Source organism: Pieris napi, chromosome 13 (genome assembly GCF_905475465.1).
Source record: "Pieris napi chromosome 13, ilPieNapi1.2, whole genome shotgun sequence".
NCBI lineage: Eukaryota > Metazoa > Arthropoda > Insecta > Lepidoptera > Pieridae > Pieris > Pieris napi.
The window spans coordinates 12,372,428-12,384,484 of NC_062246.1; the positions used below are offsets into that span (position 1 = coordinate 12,372,428).

Here is a 12,057-nt window from a genome sequence, read left to right on the forward strand (position 1 = left end):
TATGGTTGTATACTCTATCTACGGTGTTTACCAAAGAAATTAATTATTTGAGTATTATTTTTATGATTCACTTCATTCGATACTGTTATTACTTATTACCATTGGTTTATAATTTATATTAAGTGCCAGAAAATAAAATAAATACTATCCTAAAATATTTGATAAATGTGAAGTTGTAACAAAATAATAAAAAATTTAAAAACCAAAAGCCTTGAATCCATTTACCACTATTAGACAAAGTTATAAGTTGTTGTAGTTTAAAAAAAATAACAAAAATGGCGTAATTTGTGAGATGTCAGTTCAGTGAAAATGTAAAATAAATAAAAATGTTTAACCGCGTAAAACATGTGATTTTGTTTGTATCCGTCCTATTAATAAGTTTTAAAACATGTAAGTATTATAATTTTCAGAATAGGTTGAATGGTAAAACAATATCAACATCAGGTTGTTATTAAACGATTAGCAAAGAATGTTTTATTTTTTCAATTATTGATGCTTGTAAGGCTTTTATTAAAATTGAGTTGTGAATATATTTAAATAAAACATTAGATTGCCCAAATACGAACACCATAGATGTATATCGATGCGTAAGATTTTGGTGAAACGAGCTATCCTACGTATTCTCTTAACGGTAACTATAAAATCTTAGAATCCTTTCACTCTCGTCCTAAATATTATAAAATATATATTAAATATGAATAATTAAAACGAAAAAGACAGTATTGTAACCAAATTTTAAAATCTTTGATTATGTTGAATGAGGCAGCTTTGTTTTTCGAATTTGTGCATTTTATAAAAAAGTCATTTATATTAAGAATATAACTTATAACTACCCATAAGTACATACACAATTTTTATACAATGACCAAAGTAATTCTCTCTAATATTCATTATAACTTATTTGTTTTAAGTTATTTACAAATAAAGTAGTTAATGCTGTAAACAATGAAGTTGTGGGGTAGTTTTAAATCTCTAATGTTTAAAATTGTTATAATTATGTAGTGGATTTTATAATTGTGATATTTCTCTTATTTCTTCTTTTATTTATCTAAATTAATTTATTATTGAAATGTTTATTTAAAATTATTATATTAGTCCTTTAAGGGTTTACATGCCTTACTATGAATAGCTGAAATCATGGTCAGTAAAACAATAAACGATTAAATAGACAACTGATGACATTATCCTTGATTACTGATTGCATTACTTCCCAAAGTTAAAGGCCATCCGTTTCCATTTTACAGGTAAATAGATTGCAATATAAATTCAAGGCAGTATTGTTTATACATTTAATAATTTTTATTGGTAATTGCATTGTGAAACAGAAATCTCTTCGATTTCAGCTTTTGTTGACGACAAATGATAATGACAGTGTTCATAACAGTTTTTTATAGTGGTTACAGTTTTACAAGATTCCTTGTTGAAACTTGCATTTTACCCATTAACATTTTTAAATACAAGTTCATGCCTTTTTTTGAACTGCCACAACCATTACAAGCCCTGAAATTTATTTATGATTTAGAGTATATTTTGGCTCCAACACCGCTCAAATCATTTAAGGGTAACCCCTCCTCCAAGCCTGGAAATTCTGCAATTTGTCATCTTTTGCAGGACAAGTTTTGACCGTTTTGATTTTGTGCACTATTTATTAATAGGACAAATTGTACAGCAACATCTTTTTGATAGCTCTTTGAAGTTCACAGAACTCATGTTTTTAACAATTTTATTTGCAAACTGTGGTAGAACTAGTGTTTTGCCAAAGAACTGCTGTAAAATTTACTATGACAACAAATTACTTGCGGTTAACATTCCCGACAAAGCCTTAAAGTTGGTAACTTATCCTTCTTTGAGAAAATAATACATATTCGAGTTACAGAGGCCCGAATTCCAATTAAATTTTTCGCGTTATTAGAGGTAAATTATGTACCAAAACGATTTACAGGGACTCTCTGATTATTTTGTATAATAGAGGGTGAGGTTTCAAGGAATTGTGGTATTGGGACTTGAAGGAAAGGGAAAAATATTGGTTGTTTGTAAAGTAGGTTTACGATCGAGATGTTTACGTGATAACGTCTTATTGGTGATATAAGTTTTTGGGAAGTAAGAAATTAATGAAGATAACAATGTTTTCAAATTTTAAATTACACCTATCGTTTTATTCACACTTTTGATGATAAATTTCGGGTGTAAAATGACAAGTTTACTTATTCGACTATGATATACATTTTTCTTCATACATTCACGGAATGACTGGCAGCGCTCGAGATGAGACGGGAGATCGGTCCGTCTCTCTCTCGTTATACCTGCGATCGCGCTCGTGAGGTTTTGGTGTGACACAAGTTTCTGAACATGTCACCCGACTAAAACGATTTTAAAGACGTTATCACGTCAAAAAAATATTTTCTAGTTTCGACTTATCGAGGTTCTATCGTACAAATACAATTATAGTTCTAGGAAGAATGCATGAATCTCATTAGACCCAACTAAATATTATTAAGACTGAATAATTATTGTATATTTTTTGTATGTATAATATAAAGCTTTAATGTTTAGGTACCAGTGATCTCCAAATACCCTCGTTGACACTCTACAGTCCTGGGGCAGTGGAGTACATAGATGTACTTGTGAGACGGGTGCACGATAACCTTACATTGGTTTGTGCCACTCGTGGAGATAGTACTGCAAGAGCCTATGTGTGGAACTATGTTGGGAATAATACTGGGGCCAGGTAACAATAATCAATAACGTTGTTGCATAAATTTATTTTATAATAAAATACATAGTTAAATATTTATTGAGCATCATATTTATATGAGTGAATAAGTTTTCATTAAAATATGAAGGTTTGTCTCAGATTTAATCAGGTTCCATGTCCAATCATTCCACTTTCATGCTTCAGCTAGTATGTATATTGTATTTGTATACACAAAAGTTTGTTATTTTTAATGTCTTAGAAAAAGGATAAACATAGATCTTGTTGAGTCATCATCATTTTCGTTGGAAAACTAATCAATTTCGACGATTAAGTTAACAGATTCTGTATCAGGAATATTTCTTTCAGCACCTTCACAGTATCGCCTTCCGGTCTGGCCAGCAGCAGTCAATTGGAGAAGTATGACCTTCAGCTGACAGACAGTGGTCACTACATGTGCTCATCGCCACCATTTAGCATCACTAAGTATTTACTAGTGCAGAAGAGAGGTAATTATAATAACTAAAAATATACAGTGTAAACTACCTTCGAATTAAAGACAAGCCCCCTAAAGCCTCAAAATCACTCGGCTTTAGTTGGTTGAGCTTGTCTTTCATACAATAACACACTTCTTCAAATAAGAATTGTTTTTTATGTAATTGTAATTACTAACACTAGTCTGAAATACACTTTTCTTCTTTCTATTTAACGTCACAATATGCACAGTTCCTTGAGTGTGGTTATATAGAGTTTACACTGTATATTCTTTTAGGCGAATTTTGAAGAAAAAGAACCTCTGTTCTTGTTTTTTTAAAATTATCCCCTACCACGGAAGAGACTTTATTATAGACAAGTATGTACTTTAATTTGCTGGGACAATATTTCTTGTTGCCGAACCACCTGGTGTCGTAGGCTGCATAACTGTTTCCTTGTTATTCCTTACTTGAAGAACTATCTGTTCGCCGAAATCCGCCATTCAAATGTATCTCACATGCTCGAAGGCTAAATCATCACAGTCCATACAGTGTATTATTATTTGTTAGGCTCCCAATGCGCCCGCGGAGCTTTCTCTTGCGGCGCTCGTTGCGTGCTGCCTCGGTACGTGTGTGACGGGAAACCGGACTGCGCACGCGGCGAAGACGAAGCGCTCGATATATGCCCACCACTGCCTTGTCAGAGTAAGTGCATATTATTCATTACTTACACCATAAATGCCCTTATTTTTTTATTTGAGGATATTAATTGAACGTTAATGATGTCAAGGATAAATTTGTTCACATACATAAAAGCAATTGCCAATAGCCTTATGTGCAGACATCATATATTTACATAATTTTTGACAACGGTTGCGATGCTGTTTTTATGTAAAATCGGTGAAAACTACTGTTATAATAAACTTTAGTTCACGTTAATGAATAGAAATGCTAATTTTAATCCTCTTAAAAACAATTATAGGAATTATTTTATGTTTACAGGAAATGATCGCCTGAACTGCTCAACCGGCAGGTGCATACCGGAAGCGGCGTGTTGTCACACGGCGGATGTCCTTTGTCAGCAGGACAGTTGCTGTTCAGAGCATCCCAGATATGCACGGCTTGATGGTGATTATGAGGAACTATAAAAATAATGGGGAGCTAATATTACACATCGTAGGTACAAATGTTTAGTGTACAGCCGGGGTTGGATCTCACGACCGCCGAGGTCTATACGCGTTTTATACACTAGCGGTCTTACTAATAAAAAATCACTATACATGCGTTATGACAAGGTGATAGTAATTCAGCGAATAGAGCTTGTACAGGGCATAAACACCTCTTTGACCAATAATCGATGTGTATTGGTTGAATAACAAAACGACCCTTATTTATTGTTACCCTGGCAACCCGCCGTGTTTGATTGACGTTTGATTTAATAATTCTGATACAACTCATAATTCTAATGTAAGTTGTATTTATTTTATCAACCAAAGCTATTATATACACATTTACTTAATATACTAATAACATTTTATTATTTGCAGCTAATAGAAACTCCAAAACCTCAGACAAAGAGGACTAGAATTTTACATAAAAAGCCGCGTTCTGCAGTACAAAAGTTAGAAGAGGTTAGTATCAATGTGATAGAGAAAGGACTATTTCATTCAAAACCCCTCAACGATCATACTTAAATTTTTTAGGCATCTCAAATAGTGGAAAGTGCCAAACTCCGCAACACGGTAATGTTCCAGTGTTTCCAGGAAGAGCACGAAACAAAACAAAGGCAGATGGCTGAAACACATGAGCTCAAACAGAAGCAACTTGCCGAAGCTCAGGAAAGGGCTAGACAGAAGCATCTTCTAAGGCTCAAATTGTTACAGCAGCAATTAAATAAATAATTATATACTTATAAAAAAAATAAAACCCCTGTTTTAAATGAAATATAACTTTTTATTTATTTCAAGTCCTTAACTATCCACACCTATGTAAATAAAACAGCCTTAAAAATATGTTTCAATAAAAGCAGCTCTAGCAGCTTGTCCAGCCAGATTGCTTGGGGGCGTCTAGGTCTTCGTAACATCCAGGTCTTCTTTGATATCAATAGCAATATTGGGGAGGATTGCCAGTGCTACTATATATAATTTGGCATTTTCTAATGACACTGAGAAGCCATGAAGAAGACACCTAAATCGAAAACCCTCCACCTCTAGTACTCTTTTCGACATCAGCTCGCACTATGTCACAGATCTTCATAACATACTTCTTTGAAAAGCGGTATTTTGTTTTGAAATCGCCATGCGAAAGTAATAACGGATTGCACCGAGTTTGGTATGTTTAGACTTTCCTTGGAGGCGGCAAATCTTCAATCGTATGTATTAGCTGCATATCAACATTATCTAAATCTTCCATTTGATCTATAAAATCTATTTTCAACAAACACAAATACCTACTAACTTAAATCTTTCCTTGAACTAAACAGTCAAAAAATGCTGTCAAACGCGAAATCAGATAAAATTACGCAATTTTTGTCTTATGCACCCGTTAAACTAGGCCTCTGCGTTGTATAAGCAATGTACAAGTCTTCATACAAACCAGACACTTGTTACAACTGCAGTATACATCAACCTTGTCAATTCAGGAATTATTAGTAACATTTTTCTTATAACAGGCTTATACGATGTGCATAAATCTTTATTAGTAAGACCGTAGGTCTAAAGGTGATAAAACAAAATTGTTAATATATTTTCGTGTGGGCAATAATATAGTAGTTTTTTGTAAATGGGCAGGCAGGAGGCTCGTGATATTAAGTGATATCGCCGCCCATGGATACTCGAATGCTAGAGGGCTCGGGAGTGCGTTCCGGCCTTTTAAGAATTGGTACGCTCATTTCTTGAAGGACGCTAATTTGAATTAGTTTGGAAATACTTCGGTGGGCAGCTGATTCCACATAGTGTACGGCAAAAACTGCCTTAAAAACGCTCAGTTGTGGAACGACCGATGCTGGAAGATGGAATACTGAAATATTGTTGAATTTCAGAAGGCGACGAAGTACTCGAATATACTCGCTCTGAAGACAGACACGCCACAGACGATCTAACATTCATACAATCCACTATTTACACGGTCACAGGTAATTTTGTCCCAATTTAACTATTCTTAAGGTGAAAACTGAAAACTTTTTTAAATGTAATTGATATACACTTTTATTATTTGTTTTTGATGTATGACAAGTAAAGCGAAGTTGCTCTTAACCTGAAATAAATTATATTAAATCATTTTATGTTTTTGGTCAGTGTGGCTGTTAATGTTATTTGGGAGAAAATAAAAATTATTCTTATTCTTAATGGCACTCACGTAAACCAAAGACATCCATAAATACAATTCTTCATTTCAGAATTAAGAACTACAAACAGCTGCGTTCATATTAAATTGATTCCCAACTAATTCTATATCGTTTAATAATTCCAGCTTGCGCCCTGATCTTCATGATAGCAGTGGTTCTGTTAGTATCGGCACTGTGCAAGATGCACATGAAGAGAGCCGCTTTACGCGGTTATGCGCACGCGCATCGCGATACGGCGCATCACTACTCGGTGAGTATGCATATTGTTTTACCTATAAAATTTGTGTGATTTGGTGTTTGTATTAACTTATTATTTAAAAGACAATACATTTAGCTAAAAATTTAAAGATCTATCGAGATTAATTCAGCGGTGTAACTAAATTTGCAGTTTGTATAAGAATTAGAATTTTCAGGCTCGCTACCCTCCGCGTTACGAATCTACGCGACTTTTAGATCTACCCGCATTAAGCCCTACGCGGCAGCAGACACAGGTAATTTGACATTTAAATTGCTATAATTTTAATCAATTTTTAAATTTTATATCTGAGGTCTAATTTTGCGCACTAGAGCGACTGAGCATGGGCCCTAAATTGGGCCGAAATCAATATAATATAAGAACAATTCTTATACATATTTTATATTTCAGGGTGAACCCGAAAGCGCGACTTCTACGCCCATGTGCGAAGTCACGAATCCAGTCAACTCTGGCTTCGCTCTTTCGCGGCTCGGCTCCATGTTTTGTACGAGATATTCTCAGGTAGAATTATTTATTTACTCTCAGTGGTTGGACCGGTTGGAGATCGACCCGACGACAAACTTATATTACGAATCTATTAAAATAAGTAAAAAATTATTCAGGTCTTTTTAGGTCCGAGCTGACAGAAATCTGAATTTCTGTTTCTCAGAAAATTTGCCAATCTAATAGGTCGAACCTACGACCTCAGGGATGAGAGACGTAGGCTTAAGTCACTAGAGGAACTCGGCTCTGGGACGAATCTAAGAAAAATTTAAATTATGTGTTTTAAATGAGGTTTCGAGAAATTCTTCATTTTTTATAGTCACGTAATCGTTATTAGGTAGACTTTGCTAATTAATATTTATTATTCTTTTATATTAAACAAATTTCCAGGTCCCGACTCAAGGCGACGTCGAAATGACCGACGTGAGATCCTCTTCACTCGACAACTCGCCGACGCGGAATCCACCCTCGGACTATCGCTCGCCGATTCCGAGTTCCGAATTATATTACACGAACCCGGATCTCAGCAACTTAGGCCGAGACCTCAATTACATGGCGACGCCGATAGAATTCTTCAGACGACGCAATCTACGTCGGAACACCTTAGACAGGGTCATAGACCAGCTGACTCACGCCCCTCGGCCGCTGACGCTGCAGCTGGGAAGGTTTCAGCTCAGCATACCGAGGTTCAACCGTCGCGAGCCCCGCCCGGACACGCCGGACATCGCCGAAATCGACATAGACAATCTGGATTTCGTGCGTCTCAACTCGAACGACACGTACACTTTGAACGGCAGGACCATTCGCTTGTTGGGGGCGGACTTCGAGAACTACCCGCATCTGGATGGGAATCGACCCCCGCCGTACAACGAGGCGATGAGATACAAAATATATGGACCTCCCCCGGAATATCTAAGTCGAGAGGGCATCAATAGGGAAAACGAGGCCACGAATAACATTGAAATGCCGCCGTGCTACGACGACGTGGGTCAAAACGGTAATCCCGGTCGCGTTACCGGTACTTCAACGAGTAATTTTGCGTTCTGTAACGGTAATAATACAAACGGTAATGAATTAACCGCCGGTCACGTCCCGAGTACCGAAAACGATTCAAACGGTAATGTTACGAATTCCCAAATAGAAAATATAAATAATAATATTCCAGAAACGATAAGTTCTGTTATAGACAACTTGCCAGCCATAGACAGTGATTTTAATGCTAACGATAACGTGTACAACGAGACCGTTGTTGCCGAATGAGGGTTCCGTTCTAGAGATACATTTAAAATAGAGAATAAAAAATAAATTCAAGTATAAATAAACGGAATCCTGTGGAATCAAAGGTTAATATTAAAATAATAGTGTATACTAAAGCTCTCGGGGCAACATAGATATAAAATAATTGTTACTTTCAATATCTGTTACGCGTTTTAGTTTTAATAAATGCTTGTATAAACACGTTAATCAAATAATATATATTAATTACGTGTTTTACTTTAACGCGTTGACAAAATGTAACAAATCTATGGACCACTCTACTTCCTCACCTTATTTGCCCACGTGAGTAGGCCCATGTGCCACATATGTCTATTGTGCCTTAGCTACCTACACATTAGTTTTGCACATAAAGTAGTAGATTTCTATAATGTTTCATCTAAGCATAGTTTTGTATTCTATTTTTATGTCAGTGAATCGAGGCGGTTTACGCTCACGCCAAAAAGGCTGTTTTGACACGAACAAATTTGAAGAGAGTTAATATTTCGTTGTCATAAATAGGCTTTTTGGTGCACTGACAAGTGTCAACTGTCATAGACTATATTGAGCTTAAAATGTACAATATAAATGCCAATTGAATATAGGACTTCTTGGATTTTCATGGAGCTCCTAGATTTAATTGACTCGTGTCACATTGAAACTTAGGATTAGAAGTCACCAGCTCACCTCGAAACACATCATTAGAATTAATTTTAAAGTCATATGTCAATGTCTCTGTGATCGTTATCAACGAATGTGTTTGTCTTGCCTCACACCTGCGTTTGCAATTTCTGCTTCCCAATAAATCATTTATTTAGAAAAATAAGTTCATGTGTTATCTGTTGCTATGCTGCTGGAAGAGAGTCAGTCGTCATAGCTTTAGACAAGAATTAATTTTGAATGATTCTATTCTCAAATAAATATTGCTTCTCGGTGAAAAAGATCTGTAGTTAATATTCCAGCTGATTATGATAATTAGTTTTATATTTATAGATTGTTTGAAGAATGTTTTGCCACTTTTAAGAGTACACATAATAATATTCATTCACGAGATGGCGATGTGTACCTAATCAAACTTCAACTGTATATGGATATTGTTACACAAATCTTTGAATTCGCTTTTATTTGGGCTCTATATTCAACCAATCGTAATCGTTACGAGTAGATTCTAAAGCTATATATCTGCATTCTATAGAAAAAAACTGGTTTTCATAAAATTATTTGTTTACAGTAAATATGTGGTTTGTTACTCCTTCTTACAATACTCATATGTGTATATAATCTTTATATAGTTGAGTCAATTTTAAGTAAAATTACTGAAAATAAGTTTAGTATCGCCGTTATCAAAATTACTTTTAACTGGTTTTATGTTTTCTTTTAATTTACTTAAAATTGATTCGACTTTACTTTAAGTTAAGCCATTTTCGTGCAAAAATGGCGGTTAGGTGAATTACGATTTTAATATATCGCGGGTACGATAAGTTATAGGGTGTCCTGAAAAGTATTAACAAACAAAACTGTTTACAGGGAAAGCCCTTTAATTATATTTTAATTGAACTGATTTGGCAAATTATTTTTAATTCAGACAAATATTTACTTATTTTAAATCAGAATTGAAAAAAATAACATAAGGATACCCTGTATAATAAAGGAATATGTTGATTGCACTCTGATAATTATACATATTAACATAAATTGGGGATTTTGGTAGAACTAAACAAGCATTCTCCAAGCATAATTCTCTCAGTATGAGGGCAGAGATATTTCTTGGTGCGTTTTTCAAATCGAACTGGCAAAGAGTATGTGATCTGCCAAACTAACTAAATGTAGGAGAGAAATGCTAGATGAGTTTTTTGTTGATCTAACATTTGAATGACTTTGGAGGAGGGTAATTGTGTAACCAAAGTCGCCAATATATCTATAAATTAGGAGTTGTCATCTCGGAAGTAAGATCTTTAAAATGTGCTAATTAGGAAATGCATTTTCTTCAAAATACAACACACAATATTTTATAGTGGAATTCGCAAAAAATTTTTTTAATTGAATTTTTTATCGTTAACAAAACTTAATCTAAACACATATATAATCTTTATTACTTATGTATTTTGAAGACAATTGTATCAATAAAGTTGAAAATTCCGACCAAATTGCTTTATGTATAAATAAGTGTATATAAATGTGTTAGATTTTCTATGTCAAATAGGTCATCACCGTTTCGATTGTTTGCCTGTTTCATAAATATAAATCTATTTTAGTTATTTAGTTTATTTACTGTTTTCTTCTTTAATTGACTCAAGCAATGCGTCAAAATTCACATAATTTTATATTGTTTAAAATGTTATGGATTAAGTAAGATATATAGAGAGGAAATTGCCATAGACAAGAAAAAGAAATTTCATTAGCGCCATCTAATGATAGGGTTTAGTGTTTGTGATATTTTGAGATCGTAGTTATGAAACGGGTACTCGTTTTGATTGTTCCACAGCTTTCGCACAAAAATGTACTTAAAGAGTTACGGAATTTCTTATCATTTTCATGACAACGAAATACAATAATTGAACATATCATTGAATTCTTTAGTAATTATGCTTATAGCGTTTTTGTTTGTTTGTTTGTCGCTGATATAAATGTTTCGGAAGATAACAAAATCATCAGTTTGTTAAATGTCAATGAGTTTATTTCGTTCTGGCAACTCTTTGATGTCAAGCAATTTCAGATTAACTTAAATTATAAGTCTACTATATATATAATATATAAACTTGATTTTGTTGTTTGAAGTGATAATGTTCAGCCTTGTAAGGATAAGTGATATATAATAACTTAATGGTGGACATAAACAAACAAACAAAACCTTTCATGTTCTAGAATTATCTTCATGAACGATTGTTATAGTACAAAATATACTGATGCCTTACCATTGTTAGTGTAATAAACATTGTTTTAGATAATTGTCTTTTATTTAGATTTGAAGTATTGAACACCCATCAATAATGTGGCATATAAATATTGGTGTTTTTTAATCCTAGTTTTATAAATGGGCGAGACGACTAGACCTTTTCTTTTAAATAAATTTATAATCGCGTGAAGTGAATTATTCAAATTTGATGAACTCTTTAAAACAGATGTTCTCGGCCGAGCTGCGATTTTGGCAAGAGGAGATCACACTCATTAGGTTTTTACATTTGTAACTTTATTCTACTCTAACTTCGTGTCTTTATTTCCGACCACTTCTTATTGTTTGGCCTTAGATTTACACGATTTTAAGTATACAGACTACGTAAAAACAATTAAATTTCATTTAATTAACTGAAATCGCCCTTAGAACGTAAATTTAATTAGGTGCAATTCGCAAAACAGTTTAAAATAAATATAGCCTTTGTTACTCAGCATTCTAACGCTGAATGACTTTGAAATGGATAAGACTGATGTATTGTTGAAATAAAAACGTGGTTAGATAAAAATATTTATTTCTACATACAATCACGCCTACACATTGCAAAACTATAGTTTTCTATACATCAATCTAAATACTTATGGCACTTAAAATATATTA

The 12,057-nt window shown here is 33.9% G+C and overlaps 1 protein-coding gene and 1 long non-coding RNA gene across 2 annotated transcripts; both read left to right on the forward strand.

Moving 5' to 3' along the window:
- The first annotated feature begins 211 nt into the window (after window positions 1-211).
- On the forward strand, window positions 212-10,218 carry LOC125055117. Its single transcript, XM_047657366.1, has 10 exons — window positions 212-390; window positions 2,554-2,728; window positions 3,062-3,201; window positions 3,736-3,870; window positions 4,168-4,293; window positions 6,206-6,298; window positions 6,637-6,761; window positions 6,925-7,002; window positions 7,158-7,268; window positions 7,641-10,218. The coding sequence occupies exons 1-10, from the start codon at window positions 327-329 to the stop codon at window positions 8,508-8,510; spliced, it is 1,917 nt and encodes a 638-aa protein (XP_047513322.1). The 5' UTR covers window positions 212-326; the 3' UTR covers window positions 8,511-10,218.
- On the forward strand, window positions 4,458-5,256 carry LOC125055123. Its single transcript, XR_007117819.1, has 3 exons — window positions 4,458-4,632; window positions 4,713-4,796; window positions 4,869-5,256. It is a non-coding gene; the product is annotated as an uncharacterized LOC125055123 (long non-coding RNA).
- Window positions 10,219-12,057: the final 1,839 nt, after the last annotated feature.

Coding starts and splice junctions, on each gene's coding strand:
- LOC125055117 (XM_047657366.1), top strand. CDS start 327: ATGTTTAACCGCGTAAAACATGTGATTTTGTTTGTATCCGTCCTATTA. Junction 4,294..6,205: donor CAGATATGCACGGCTTGATG/GTGATTATGAGG, acceptor GTTGAATTTCAG/AAGGCGACGAAGTACTCGAA. Junction 6,299..6,636: donor CACTATTTACACGGTCACAG/GTAATTTTGTCC, acceptor TAATAATTCCAG/CTTGCGCCCTGATCTTCATG.